Source organism: Suillus subaureus, assembly GCF_016647635.1.
Source record: "Suillus subaureus strain MN1 chromosome Unknown BJ212scaffold_42, whole genome shotgun sequence".
In the NCBI taxonomy this organism is placed as follows: Eukaryota; Fungi; Basidiomycota; class Agaricomycetes; order Boletales; family Suillaceae; genus Suillus; species Suillus subaureus.
In genome coordinates, this window is record NW_024538598.1 from 298,287 (window position 1) to 314,473 (window position 16,187).

At 44.9% G+C, this 16,187-nt stretch overlaps 1 protein-coding gene across 1 annotated transcript; it reads right to left on the minus strand.

Moving 5' to 3' along the window:
- Window positions 1-5,735: 5,735 nt before the first annotated feature.
- BJ212DRAFT_1212575 (uncharacterized protein) lies at window positions 5,736-6,087 on the minus strand (the record flags this gene model as incomplete). The annotated part of the gene is made up of 2 exons (XM_041329258.1): window positions 5,736-5,934; window positions 5,993-6,087. Coding segments are annotated over 2 exons (294 nt in total), but the record flags the coding sequence as incomplete, so codon positions are not given.
- Window positions 6,088-16,187: the final 10,100 nt, after the last annotated feature.

Here is a 16,187-nt window from a genome sequence, read left to right on the forward strand (position 1 = left end):
AACTATATCTGTTGCATGCTCAGCCATTTTGAGTAGTAGACTTGCATCTTCATAACAAGAAAACTCACACTCAGCATTTTTCCTGTCCTGTTCAAGTTCCTTGCAGATGCATTCCTCTGTGGTTTCTGGTGCCAGTGAGTGCACTATTGGTTCAGAGATGATGATGGTGGTAGTCAGAGGAATAGTGCTGGTACTAGTAGTGGATGCTGAGAGCCAAATGATTGCATTGAGGCTGTTCATGCACCCTTATCCAGCAGACAAAGACTAAGAAGCAATCACTGTTGAATTGGTGAGCTCCCACTGTGATACCAAGCATGTGGATGTGTCATATCCCATATGCCAGACATAGATCCCATCATATTCCCACGCTTTCTGGACCTATTTCCGGACCCCATATCCGACTCATTCCTGGATCCCCTATCCTGTCCACCCTATGCACATTCTGTCCAGCAAGACATCTGGACTTTACCTCCTCTTGGATTCTGGACTATGTCCACCACCTCACATATCTCAGTCCTGTTTCTGCCCTGCCTTCTGGATCCCCAGATCCCTGGACCTCCGGATATTAACTGTACTATCTCCAGACCTATTCCCACCCTCCATCTGAGATCCTGCACCTATCCCCATTTAGGCATCTCCACCTTTCCGGTTCTTGGTTATCTCTCTTTCTGTCTTGCTGATTGATCCTTGTACTAGTTTCATCTCCAAGTTCATTTACTTATGTTCTGTCCTACTTACCAATGTGTTTCCACATGCTTGTACATAGCCTTACTCCTTTGCTTACTGATCCTCTTAGATAGCCTCTAGTACAGTGGCTCAAAAAACTGTCTGCATGTTTTGACATTTTTCACTATCTATGATATTGTGTGAGAAGGAACAAATGCCTCAAGGACATGCTTATAGCACATTGTAGTATGGCTTCAGGGCTTTCATTTGAGCCCTACACCGTGGGAATCGGTGGAGATATGGTGGAGATACAAGGCTCACAAAATGGTGACTCATGTGGACAGTTTTTTGAGCACATATTAAAACTATATAAATCATCATTTATGACACCATAACAATCATGCCACCATTAAATAAATTATAAAGTGGTGTCATTATGTCATTTTAAAACCATATCTAACTATACAAACCAAAAATTTCCATATGTCATGGTTATATTCACCATGAAAGCCACCCCCCTGCTCAAAGGGATAATATCCTCTCTCTTTCCTATTCTGGCCTCTCTGCTTGTCAAATTTCCTCTAGAACTGGAGTATCCAAGTCCACTGTGGCCAAGTTCATCAAAGAAAGTCACACAGACAAGGAAAACTTCTGTGAAGGGTGTCCATCCAAGCTCACCTCTACTGATAGGAGGGCTATTGTTCAACATATCACTACAGGAAAGGCTGATAATGCTGTCCAGGTCACCTGTTACATCAATTCCACCATCACATTCCCTGTCTCTTCACACACTGTGAGAAACATTCTCAAGACAGCTCATCTCAGGTCAGTAACAAGGAAGAAAAGGCTCTCCTCTCTATCACACATAAACAGAGATGACTAACCTTTGCCTTAGCCCATCAGAATTGGATTACATGGACTGGAAGCATGCTATATGATCATATAAGACCACAATAAATAGGATTGGGTCAGATGGCAAGGTATATATGTGAAAAAAGAAGGGTGCTAGTCCTCTCTGCATATGTGTGATAGAGAGGAGAGCCTTTTCTTCCTTGTTACTGACCTGAGATGAGCTGTCTTGAGAATGTTTCTCACAGTGTGTGAAGAGACAGGGAATGTGATGGTGGAATTGATGTAACAGGTGACCTGGACAGCATTATCAGCCTTTCCTGTAGTGATATGTTGAACAATAGCCCTCCTATCAGTAGAGGTGAGCTTGGATGGACACCCTTCACAGAAGTTTTCCTTGTCTGTGTGACTTTCTTTGATGAACTTGGCCACAGTGGACTTGGATACTCCAGTTCTAGAGGAAATTTGACAAGCAGAGAGGCCAGAATAGGAAAGAGAGAGGATATTATCCCTTTGAGCAGGGGGGTGGCTTTCATGGTGAATATAACCATGACATATGGAAATTTTTGGTTTGTATAGTTAGATATGGTTTTAAAATGACATAATGACACCACTTTATAATTTATTTAATGGTGGCATGATTGTTATGGTGTCATAAATGATGATTTATATAGTTTTAATATGTGCTCAAAAAACTGTCCACATGAGTCACCATTTTGTGAGCCTTGTATCTCCACCATATCTCCACCGATTCCCACGGTGTAGGGCTCAAATGAAAGCCCTGAAGCCATACTACAATGTGCTATAAGCATGTCCTTGAGGCATTTGTTCCTTCTCACACAATATCATAGATAGTGAAAAATGTCAAAACATGCAGACAGTTTTTTGAGCCACTGTATATCCAGCATAACCAACCATTCATAGGAACCATAGTGCATCCGGAAAGCAGTTTTCCACTTGTCCCCTTCTGCTATCTGGACAAGATGATAGGCATACTGGAGGTTGATTTTGGTGTAAACTTTAGCATGGCTTGGAGAGTCTAAGAGGTCAGAAATGAGAGGCAAGGGATAACAGTCTTTCTTGGTGATCTGGTTGAGGCCTTGGAAATCCACACAAAGTCGCAGGGAGCTGTCCTTCTTCTTCACAAACAGGACAGGGGCTCCATGTGGAGAGGAGGAGGATCAGAGGAGTCTGGTTGCAATGTTCTCATCAAGGAACTTGCAGAGAGCTTCAAGCTCAACTGGAGAAAGGGAATAGATAGTTCTGATGGGCAGATTAGCTACTTCTTCCAAATCAATCTTCAGATCATATGGACAATGAGGAGGAAGTTGACTAGCTTTGCCCTTATCAAAGACATCTGCAAACTCCTGATATTCTGGAGGTATTCCAGAAAGGTTAGGGGCTTCAGATGAGAGTGAGGTGGACCAGAGATCCAGTCCAGAGGGGCAGAGATAAATGCTGAACTGTTTGGATCCTTCCATCTTGCAGGCCCAGCAAAAGGCAACTGCATTAATGAGGGAGATATGCGGACCAGATTTATCAGCAGAAGGTTCTGGTGTAGTCAGAGGAGGGATTTCTGCCAGAGGAAGGGTTTCCAGAGGCAGAAGTGACGTCAGAGGGGTCAATGGCATTCCATGAGAAGTCATCCAGAATTTGATGCTGCCCAAAGCCCAGTCAATCAATGGATTGTGTCAGGTGAGCCAGCTATATCCAAGAATGATGAAACAAGATGAATCCAAAGGGGTAATGTAAAATGTATCAGAGGTAACTACACTGGACAAAAATCAGGACAGGGAGGTCTATGGCTTTGGAAATATTGTTATTACAAGTACCATCAAATAAATGAAGTAGAAGTGGAGGGATTCTATATGTAGGGATTTTATATTTTTAGACTGAAATTTGTATCTATGAAACAATGAGAGGAACCACAATCTACAAGAGTCGGAAATTTGGAAATACTGGGATATGTTGGAATCATGATATATGGACAGAGTGAAGTTGGATCAGAAATAGAGACAGCTGTTAAGACGTAACTCCATTGTATGGGTTGAGATAATGCAACCCCCATCCCATATGGAGTCAGGAGGGTCATGGACTATTTTTTCACCTCAGACTGAGGCTTCTGGTTTGGCTTCCAGAGTGACTGTAGCAGTGTAGCCTTTGGCAGCACATGATGTCAATTTGTTGCAATCCTGGGCAGTGTGTCCAGGCCCGCCACAGAATAAGCAGAGCTTCTGATCCAAATGCCTCTGGCACTCCTCAGAAGTTAGTTTTCCATCCTTACCCAACTTGGAGGTAAGGTCCAGGACTTTTGGAGTGGACAAGGTGGAGGATGTAGTGGATTTTCTGGATTTGTTACCTCTGGATCCGGATGAGTGGGAGCTAGTCTGGTCAGAGGTTGACTGCTTAGGAGGATTAGATGAGGAGGGTTTGGTTTCACAGGAGATCTCTCCCTTGCGTTCCAAACAACATGCATCAATGGTTTGTGTGAGGGTCTTATATTCCAGGAGCATAGTGGGTTTTTCCATGCAGCTGATTTTGTCTTTGATATGAGCCAGAAGTCCATTATAGAATTGTCAGCATAGGGCTCCATTGCCCCATCTGTGGACTTGTGAGGCAAGCTGCTGGAATTCCACAATGTACTTATTGATGGCACTGTCCATCGTGCATATTGAGTTGCTCAAGCTGCATTTCTGCATCTCCAGAGGGGTCATGGGGTCCAAAATTGGTCTGGAGCTCAAGCATGAACTTGGAATAATCATCCATCCAGTCTGGATGATCAGTATTCTTGTCAGAAAGGAGGTCTGGTTCAAACCATTCAAGGGCCATGCCTTTGAGATAGGATTGGGCGAAGTTGACTTTAGACCTTCCGGTACAGAAAGTGTTAGGTTTGCTCTGGAAATTGAGTTTGCACTGGACAAAGAATGCTTGAAGTTTCCAGGGCTCAGTGCCATCAAAGACATCTGGCTCACAGACTTTGACTTTAGGATCTTTGGAAAGGGTGATGCAACAATTGTTTCAGGTGAGGTTGTTGATAGCTCTAGGATAGGAGTACCATGATGCAGTCCTGTGGATTCAGGCCATCATTTTCATTGTCATTGTCATTATCATCTGGATCATTGTCCAGATTTCCACCATCACCATCCGGTGGATTTCCGCCAGGGGTATCATCATCATTGTCATCATTGTCCAGATCTCCTTTGCCCAGAGGGGCTAAGGCTGGAGTCTGTGTAGGGGTTTCTGGATGCTGATGACTAAGGAGTTCTGAGATGCTTCCAGCAGTATCACACTGGCTAACATGACACTGAGAGAAGCTATTGAAGGTTTTGATGATAGGAGTAGAATCCCAGTGGGTGGAAACTAGTCCAGCTGCTTGGAGAGGGTTTGTTGTCTTGGTAGGAGCCATGATAGATGTAAGTATACTTGGAAAGGCATCAGTTCAAATATACTGTTAAGGTGCATGTGCTCAAGGGGGGTTGGATCACAAGGGCTTGGCCTCAGCTCATATGCTGTGCCCCTTTCCCGAGTATGTGCCCTTAATTTCTGGGGGCTGAATAGTTGTCCGAAGTTTCTGAGTTTTGACTAGGGCGGACAATGGACTGTCCAGATGTTGATTGGACAAGGAGGTAAGGCTAATCTGGACGAAGTCTGGACTAGAAACTGACAGAGGATAGACTACCATAAGGTAGAGCCAGAGGTATAGTCTAGGATACAATCCTAAGACTTGGATGATGATAAGAGACTTAGCTTAAGTCCAGAGGGACACAGGAATGAGCAGGAACTAAGATGATATTTGAACTGAAGTATTTCTGAGAGTTACAGGAGGTTTATATACTGTAGGTATCATATAGGAATCAGTCAGCAAACACAAAGGCTATGTATGAAGCATATGCAAAGTCTATTAGTAAGTAGGATGGATCACCAATAATGAATACTGGAAATGAAATGTATGTGATGGATCAGTAATCAGAAGGGAAACATAGTTAACCAGAGTCCAGAGACAGGGGAAGTCTAAATGGGGTTGGGTGCTGATATAAGGTTTGGATTCTGGAAGGAAGATAAAGATAGATCAGATCATTGGAGATCTGGATCTCAGATCTGGATATATGGAAAAGCAGATTTAGAGTTGAGAGCCCAGAATGGCATATGACACCTGCAAAGATTCATTTGCAGGTCTCCAAGTCTTCAAGCCCAAATCCATGAAGATAAAGTAGATGATGTCAAAGTTGACATTTGCAGTTGTACATGTGTCCATGGAAAGCATTGACAGTGAGAACTAGGTGGTGGTCTGCAGCCTTGTTGTGGATCAAGCTTGTAGCAACTGTTTTCACTAAGCTACAGCCAATGTCACTGCCAATGGCCTGATTGTGTCCAAACATATTGACTAATTTGTTGATGGTAGCAAGGGGATACTTTGCACTGTTTACATACATTAGTACATGATATATCATAATGGCATGCATAACATACAGCTCACTCACTATGCCGCATCTCTGCAATTGTTTGGACCATTCTGTGTCGACACACTGATAGGAAGATTCCTGTCTGCTTGAAAATACTGACAGTGTTCTTGTTAGTTGAATTAGCTGCTTTCCAATCATCAGTACATGTAAGAGGGGTGTTTGTGTCACTGTCAGTGCCCCATTCACCTGGATGTAAGCAAATGTCATCCTTGAAAGCATCAACATCTTCTGACATGATCATGTACTGACTCATAAACTTGCGATAATCTGCATGGCCTGTGATTGCCATTTGCTTAGCCAAGTTATTGCCATCCATGTGTCATATCCGCATATCTGGATCTCAGATCCAATCCATATCTCATCTCAGATCCAATCCACATCTTATTTCTGATCCTATCCACATCTTATCCCCCTCCAACATCTCATCATCCAATCTGCCCACTTGTCTGGTCCAGTCCACAATTCATCCAAATCCACAACCAGTGCTCATCCCCTTTCGGTAATCCCCTGACTCCGGTATTTTGGTTATCTGTATATCTGTCCTGCTCACTGATCTGTTACCTATGCTTCATTTCCATTTCATTATTTGTGATCTGTTCCTACTTACCAATAGACTATCCATATGCTTTGTACATAGCCTTGGATCCTGCTGATTGATCATTCTGTTAGATACCTATAGTATATAACCTCCTGTAAATCTCTGTAACACCTCAGTTCAAATATCAACTTAGTTCTGCTCATTCCTGTCCTCTGGACCTGAGTATCTCTACTCTCGTCACTCTCTGAGACTTAGGATTGATTCCTATAGTCTATCCCTATCTGCCTCTGTCTATGACAGTCCACTACTGTTAGTTTCTGGTCTGGACTCATCTGGGCTAGCCTTACAATACTTATCCTCCATCTGGAAGTTGTCCAGATCCAATATGCTACTTGTCCTACCCTCCAGACACGTTAGTCTTGTCCTCCTAAAATAAGGGGCAATACTTGGGTAAGGGGCACAGTGCATGAGCTGAGGCTGAAGCCCTTAGGATCTGTTTAGCCCTTGAGTATGACCTTAACATCATGGCCCTCAACAATTCAGGATACAATGCTAGTTCATCAGGTTGCTAGTAAGACAGTGTTAAATGTATTGAAAATCATAATAGAAAAGTCCTTACCTTGAATGTGCATGCTGGATGTTAAGGTGTCTTACTAGCAACCTGATGAACTAGCATTGTATCCTGAATTGTTGAGGGCCATGATGTTAAGGTCATACTCAAGGGCTAAACAGATCCTAAGGGCTTCAGCCTCAGCTCATGCACTGTGCCCCTTACCCAAGTATTGCCCCTTATTTTAGGAGGACAAGACTAACGTGTCTGGAGGGTAGGACAAGTAGCATATTGGATCTGGACAACTTCCAGATGGAGGATAAGTATTGTAAGGCTAGCCCAGATGAGTCCAGACCAGAAACTAACAGTAGTGGACTGTCATAGACAGAGGCAGATAGGGATAGACTATAGGAATCAATCCTAAGTCTCAGAGAGTGACGAGAGTAGAGATACTCAGGTCCAGAGGACAGGAATGAGCAGAACTAAGTTGATATTTGAACTGAGGTGTTACAGAGATTTACAGGAGGTTATATACTATAGGTATCTAACAGAATGATCAATCAGCAGGATCCAAGGCTATGTACAAAGCATATGGATAGTCTATTGGTAAGTAGGAACAGATCACAAATAATGAAATGGAAATGAAGCATAGGTAACAGATCAGTGAGCAGGACAGATATACAGATAACCAAAATACCGGAGTCAGGGGATTACCGAAAGGGGATGAGCACTGGTTGTGGATTTGGATGAATTGTGGACTGGACCAGACAAGTGGGCAGATTGGATGATGAGATGTTGGAGGGGGATAAGATGTGGATTGGATCTGAGATCCAGATATGCAGATATGACATGGCCAGTGTGAAGTAGAAATTGGTACTAGGCTGTTAGCAACTAGCACTACTTATCCTAAGAGGCATGAGTCAGTAGATCAGCCCAAGAGGACTGCTATTGAAGCACTTCCTTTGAATATAAGCAAGGGAAGCAAGTGAGTGAAGGAGTTAAAATCTATAGCAGCCTAAGAAACTATAGCGCAGGCTGTATGTATACCTTTGAATTCCTACGTCAAAGAATTGACCAGTGTTAGTATCACAAGTGCAAGATGAATACTAAAGGATATGTGCAAGTGCAGCAAATGCCAGATACTGGTGCAGTAGATATAATACACACGAAATCAACTGTGCTCAATAGAGCAGCCAGATGCAAGATAGATAGCGCAAGAGAAGGACCATGCTAAGTTACCAGTTGTGGGTTGGGTGTTCTTGCAAGTGCCTAAGTATAAGGTCCTAGTGGTGCAGAACTTCAGAGCAGTTGAATTGCACAAGATTGTCAAGTATGAGCAAACAGAATGGATTGCACAAGGTCTACAAAAATAACATGAGTGCAACTCTCCTATAGAGCTGAGTCCAGGGGAAAGGGAACTACTCAATTGTATGTACTGTGGTCATTTTATCATATTGCATGAAGGTCTGGAATGTGTAGGTGAGAATTGTAGCATAGTAAGTGAGCATGCGACGAGTCTATAGGTAATAAGGCATCATGTGCTGCAGGACATGAGTAATGTGTAATAAGACCTGCAGCTCATTTAGCAATGATATTTGGGAAAAATAATGCACCAGCAGAGATAGGTGGTGTCATATACCATTCCGGACTCTCAACTCTAAATCCACTTCTCTGGTGTCCTGCATGATTTGGGAATCATGCATGGACATGACTACTAGGTAGCCCCCTAAAAGACACAGTCTGTTAGCTTAGGCATCAGACTAGTCAACCCATGCCTTGGTTTCAAACCTTGGTCAAATAGTTCAGTTTCCCCTCTGTGATTCATGAGTTTATTATATCTTGAAGAAAAGTCATTTATGAGATGGGAATCACATAATGACTAGTTGATATTATGAAGCAAGAAGGTTAAGGTATTGCCTTGCCTTTGGCTTATTCACTTTGGCTAGAGAAAACCATAGAGAAAAATTCAAAGCCTAACAAAAACCTATCTAAAAAGCCTGTGTTTTGTGTCTTGTTATTGTATTATTATTTCTGAGTTGTTTTCTCTAGTATTTCCTTGATTTATTTTTCTATTGGGATGCTCTGACCCATCAGATACTTCACAAAATTGTACCTACAGGGTATGATGTCATAATGATGTCATATGGCTCCACAGATACTCCTGCAAGTATTCTGTTGAAAGTTATGATGTCATGATGATGTCATTTGTTCTGGAATGTTCTGCTCCACAATGACTCACCTCTGATGTCATTACTCCACCTATGGAATATTCTGGAATGTTCTGCCCCACTTCTGATGTCGTTGCTCCGCTTTTTTACTTACATAATATTCCCACACAAAATGTATATAAGGAGGGCCCATTCTCCCCCAAAAAATAGGATCTCCCACTTGCAATCATTTGAATCTCAGTTTGAGCTACTCACTGTGAAGATTGTTGCTTACAAAGAAAGCCCCTTTGAAGTACCAAGTGCAGAGAAAAGACATTCCCTTGAGATTACATAAGTTTCTTATGATAGAAACTTGGTTTATTTGAGACCAGCTTCTCACCTAGTTTTCTGATATTGACCAACACAAGCTTTGGTCAATCTGTTCATTTGTGAGATACTTGCTGTCCTTGCTTCCCTTAAGGGTTGAACATATCGCCTGGCACATTTCAACCAACATTTAGAGAGTCAGTAGGCTTTCCTCTCACCCCAGAGGTAGAGAACCATCTTTCTTTCTTTAGCTCTACAAGCCCAGCAGAGCTGTTGAACCTTCAATGCCCTCTATGCTAGGGTTTCCACTATGCATGGAATATGTTAAGAACCATGTTGCTCAAGGGGGAGAGAGACTGACTCAGAGGGGCTTGGCCTCAGCTCATATGCTGTGCCCCTTACCCGAGTATGTGCCCTTCATTTCGTATGAGGTCCGATGATGGTCCAACAAAGTCTGGAGGACTTCCGGAGGCTGGCTACTCTGCTGGAGAGTGCTAGAGGACTTCCGGAGGAGTGCAGGAAACGTCCGGAGGAGCGCGGGAGAGTTCCAGAGGAATGCAGGAAGTGCTCAGGACAGTTCCCACTGCAAGGTAATACTTCTACAGGAAACAGGATGGAAGGATAGGAGGTCCAAAGGTCTGGAGGACTGGAGGACAGGAGGACAGGAGGACAGGAGGACAGGAGGACAGGAGGACAGGAGGACAGGAGGACAGGAGGGCAGGATGATGGAGGACAGGAGGACAGGAGGACAGGAGGACAGGAGGACAGGAGGACAGGAGGACAGGAGGACAGGAGGACAGGAGGACAGGAGGACAGGAGGGCAGGATGATGGAGGACAGGAGGACAGGAGGACAGGAGGACAGGAGGACAGGAGGACAGGAGGACAGGAGGACAGGAGGGCAGGATGATGGAGGACAGGAGGACAGGAGGACAGGAGGACAGGAGGACAGGAGGACAGGAGGACAGGAGGACAGGAGGACAGGAGGACAGGAGGACAGGAGGACAGGAGGGCAGGATGATGGAGGACAGGAGGACAGGAGGACAGGAGGACAGGAGGACAGGAGGACAGGAGGACAGGAGGACAGGAGGACAGGAGGACAGGAGGACAGGAGGGCAGGATGATGGAGGACAGGAGGACAGGAGGACAGGAGGACAGGAGGACAGGAGGACAGGAGGACAGGAGGACAGGAGGACAGGAGGGCAGGATGATGGAGGACAGAGGGACAGGATGTCTGGAGGTACAGAGGGCAGGATGTCCGAAGGACAGGAGGATAGGATGTCCGAGGGTTAGGAGGACAGAACATCTGAAGGTATGGAGGGCAGAATGTCCGAAGGACAGGATGCCTGGAGGTACAAGGGACAGGAGGTCCGGAAGGAATAGGGGCTACATCAGATGAAGTCCAATGTAGAAACAAACAGAGGTGGACTACCCTAAGGTAGAGTTGGAGAGACAGGGATTGGACCTAAGTCTGGAAAGAGGGTAAGTGCCAGAAAGGCGGAGCTCTGGCCTAGGGAATCAATCCCTAGGCCTGATGGGTAGGACAGACTTAGGTGGACCAAAGTCTGAGAGAGGATTGGGCAAGTCTAAGTTGATATTCAAACTAGGGAACTACAGGAGTATCTACAGGGGTTATATACTGAACAATATCTGAGGGGATCAGTAAGCAAAGGAGCAAGGCTATGTACGAGCATGTGGAAACACATTAGTAAGTAAGACAGAACATAAGTAAATGAACTCGGAGATGAGGACTCGTACAAGGATCAATAAGCAAGATGGAACAAGAGGTAACCGAAAGCCGGAAGGCAGAGAATGCCTAAATGGGGATAGGCGCAGGATATTGGACAGAGGGTGGGAATAGGTCCGGAGATCTGGGGATCTGGAAGACAAGGTGGATACAGGACTGGAATACAAGAAGGTGGATATAGTTCCGGAATCTGAGACGAGGTGAAGTCTGGATGTCTTGCTGGATGAAGTGTGCATAGGGTGGACAGGATAGGGTTGTACAGATCAGGCTAGCAGTGAGGATCCGATGGTCCAGAGCTCAGGGGTAAATCTGGAGCGTAGTCGATCCTGCTGAGGTGTGGAGCACAGCAGAAGGGGATCTTGGAATGAGCTGGATATGATGTGGGGTCCGGATGTAGGCTTGGAAGGCGTGGGAATATGATGGAACGTGGGTCCGGATTGTGGGATATGACAGAATGATGCTGGAGGTGATGAATGAGTTGGACATTATCGCAATCCACTACAAGAAGAGAAGGTGGTTCCTGTAGATAGTTTTCCTGTTTGACTTGAATCAACGTGCATGTACATTAGAATACCCTTGGATAGCACCAAATGGAAGTGTTTTGACCAGTTGGAATCCTTGGGTGTGCACCTTGAGTCCTAAGTGTCCAGTATCCATATGTCCCATGTCCATGTCCTATGTTCTGGTCCTACTCCACTGGGTGCCTAAGAGATAAGTAAGGTAAAATGAGCATGCATGCATGCTGCAGAAGAAGTGGAAAGATACACATCACTTGCGGGTTTCCGCCTGGCTTATCTTCCTCATTGCACCATTGTCCTCTATTCCTGCTGTGTGGTGGTGCGGTTAAATCCTTGGTACATATCAATGTGCATGGTGCACTGCCTATGTGTTTGAAGGGAATTTGTATAGTAATCATTGAGTGTGCATATAATCTAGTCCTTTGGCAATGTCTGTGTGTGATTAGAGTCTATGCATGGGTAGCACATATCATATGTAAGTTACTGAGTGATTGGAATTGGGAGAGAAGGAAAAATGAGACTGAGGCACCAGATGAAACCTGGGGTAAGACTGAGACTATTGTACAAGGATGGTATGTTTTTGTGTTTTTCTGGTTTTTATGTGGATATAGGGGTGGGTTTTGTGTGTGGAGGTATGACTATGCCTCTGGGTCAAAATCGAGTGCTTCATTGTCCGGTTCTTCTACATCTTCTTCTGCTAAGTTATCCAATGCTTCATTGTCCAGGCCTGTGATACTAGTAATGGAGATTTTAGTTTCACAGCGTGGAAGGTAAGGAATCAAGTGAAAGGCCACATAATGAAGCTTAGACACAGATCCATCTAGTTCCAACAAGATATATGACCTGCCCTTTGTGCAATAGATAACAATCATAGGTCCAAGATAGCGTGGCTTTGTCTTTTGACTTAGCTTGTACTCAACTTTGCTGTTGCACACTAGAACAAAGGTATTGGGCTCAAAATCATAATCTGTAATTGAGTGCTGGAAGTGCTGCTCAAATTGGCAGATGGACTGGTATTGGGCATTCAGAACTCTTTCTTTGATGGCTTGGAGATCTTCTTGTTGCTTCTGCAATTGGCATGTGCACCAGGCAACAAGGTCCATGGTTGAGAATGTATCTTGGTCTGGGAGCACTACTAGAAATGTTCCTTCAGCAAGATTGAACAGGAATATAGGCTCTATGCCATGAACCATAAAATAGGGTGTTAGACCTGTCACTTGGTGTACCATGACACGCTCAGCCCATAGGACGGCATGCACGGATTGGTACCAGTGTGATTCATCCCCCTCACAACTTTTCATGATGGCCTCCCAGACATCATAGTGATGCCATTTGACAATACCATTAGCTTAGGAGTTGTATGGTGAGATGCAAATCGGGTGAATCCCATAGCACACTGCTAAATCATCGACCGCTGCCCAGAATGCAGGTCCATTGTCAGTAACAATTTTGGTGATAGGTCCCCACCTGCAAAGGAGCTCCTCGAATATGAATGCACCTAGAGACTTGGTGTTCTCTTTGCATAGCATATGCCATTCTGGGTATCTGGTTAGCATGCACCATGCATGGACTAGACAGTTGAATCTGCCTGCTTTGGGCATCATCATACTATCTATATGCATCTTCCTGAATATGCCACCCAGGATGGGTACAGTTGGGGGAATGTGCAGTTTGTGCATTTGCATGATCTGGCATTCATGACACGTCCTATTGTACCATTTGACATCATCAGTAATCATAGGCCACCAGAAATGTAGGAGAAGGTGGGTGCAGGTTGAATATACTCCCTTATGTCCAAGGTCATTGTGCACTTCCTTCAGAATGTGAAGGCAGCATGCTTCAGGGTGTCATATGCCATTCTGGACTCTCAACTCTAAATCCGCTTCTCTGGACATCCAGATCTGAGATCTGAATCTCCAATGATCTGATCTATCTTTATCTTCCTTCCGGAATCCAAACTCTATATCAGCACCCAACCCCATTTAGACTTTCCCTGTCTCCAGACTCCAGTTAACTATGTTTCCCTTCTGATTATTGATCCATTACATACATTTCATTTCTGATATGCATTATTGGTGATCCATTGTCATATCCACATATCCGGATCTCAGATCCAATCCTTATCTCATCTCAGATCCAATCCACATCTTATCTCCGATCCTATCCACATCTTATCTCCCTCCAACATCTCATCATCCAATCTGTCCACTCATCCAGTCCAGTCCACAATTCATCCAAATCCACAACCAGCGCTTGTCTCCTTTTGGTAATCCCCTAACTCCGGTATTTCAGTTATCTGTATATCCACCCTGCTCCCTGATCCATTACCTATGCTTCATTTCCGTTTCATTATTTGTGATCCATTTCTACTTACCAATAGACTATCCATATGCTTCGGACATAGCCTCAGACTCTGCTGATTGATCATTCTGTTAGATACCTATAGTATATAACCTCCTGTAACTCCCTGTAGCACCTCAGTTCAAATATCATCTTAGTTCTGCTCATTCCCATCCTCCGGACCTGAGTACTGCTACTCTCGTCACCCTCCGAGACTTAGGATTGATTCCTATAGTCTATCCACATCCACCTCTGTCTATGACAGCCATTACTGCTAGTTTCTAGTCTGGACTCATCTGGATTAGCCTTACGATACTCATCCCACATCCAGAAGTCATCCGGATCCACTATGCTACTCGTCCAACCCTCCAGACACGTTAGTCTTGCCTTCCTGAAATAAGGGGCAATACTTGAGTAAGGGGCACAGCACATGAGCTGAGGCTGAAGCCCTTTGGATCCATGTAGCCTTGATGTCATATCCTGTATGCCAGACATAGATCCCATCATATTCCCACGCTTTCCGGACCTATTTCCGGACCCCATATCTGACTCATTCCTGGATCCCCTATCCTGTCCACCCTACACACATTCTGTCCAGCAAGACATCCGGACTTTACCTCCTCTTGGATTCCGGACTACATCCACCACCTCACATATCTCAGTCCTGTTTCCGCCCGGCCTTCCGGATCCCCAGATCTCCGGACCTATTCCCACCCTCTGTCCGAGATCCTGCGCCTATCCCCATTTAGGCATCTCCGCCTTTCCGGTTCTTGGTTATCTCTGTTTCTGTCTTGCTGATTGATCCTTGTACTAGTTTCATCTCCAAGTTCATTTACTTATGTTCCATCTTACTTACCAATGTGTTTCCACATGCTCGTACATAGCCTTACTCCTTTGCTTACTGATCCTCTCAGATATCCTCTAGTATATAACTCCTGTACAACTCCTGTAGAGTCCTCAGTCTGAATATCATCTCAGATCCTGTTCTATTTGCCCAATCTTCTTCCAGACTTCAGTCCATCTGAGTTTGTCCTTTTCCATAAGGCCTAGGGATGGATTCCCTAGGCCGGGATTCCAGACCTTCGGATTTGTCCCCTATGTCTCTGTCCCAAGTCTAGGGATTGCTTCCCTAGGCTAGAGTCTTGCCTTTCTGGCACTTACCCTCTTTCTGGACTTAGGTCCACTTCCTGTCCCTCCGACCCTACCTTAGGGTAGTCTACCTCTGTTTGCTTCTACATCAGACTTTGTCCGATGTAGCCCCTATTCCTTCCGGACCTCTGGACCTCCTGTCTTCTGTACCTCTGGACCTCCTGTCCCTCATACCTCCGGGCATCCTGTCCTTTGGACGTTCTGTCCTCCATACCTCTGGACCTCCTGTCCTCCATACTCCAGACCTCCAGACATCCTGTCCTCCTGTCCTCCAGACCTCCTATCCTTCCATCCTGTTTTCCTGTAGAAGTATTACCTTGCAGCAGGAACTCTCCTGAGCATTTCCTGCATTCCTCCGGAACTCTCCCACGCTCCTCCGGATGTTTCCCACGCTCCTCCGGAAGTCCTCTGGACTTCATTGGACCATCATCGGACTTCCTCTGAAATGAAGGGCACATACTCAGGTAAGGGGCACAGTGTACAAGCTGAGGCCAAGCCCCTCTGAGTCAGTCTCTCTCTCCTTTGAGCATGGTTCTTAACACTTGCCTAGCAAGTTCTTCTGCCATAATTTTCTGTCGAGTATAAAGTACTATCCTGCACTTTTGACAAATGACTGGTAGTCATCATCAGATAAGTCAGCAGGTCTTTTGCAGGTCTCTAGGAAGCATTGGATTTCTATCATTCTTGCATCTTGTGCTTTTGTGGCTTCCGAATGGGGGATGGTTGGGTTGGCAGGTTCGGGTTCTGTGGTACCTAGGAATGTGATGAGAGCAGGTGGATGGGTTGGTGGGTTTGGCATGGGTATGGTATATGGGTGGCATATGATATTAACTCCTGCACCTGAAATTGCACAACTATGGTCATTTAGGATTTCGATGCCAAATGAGTATGAGCG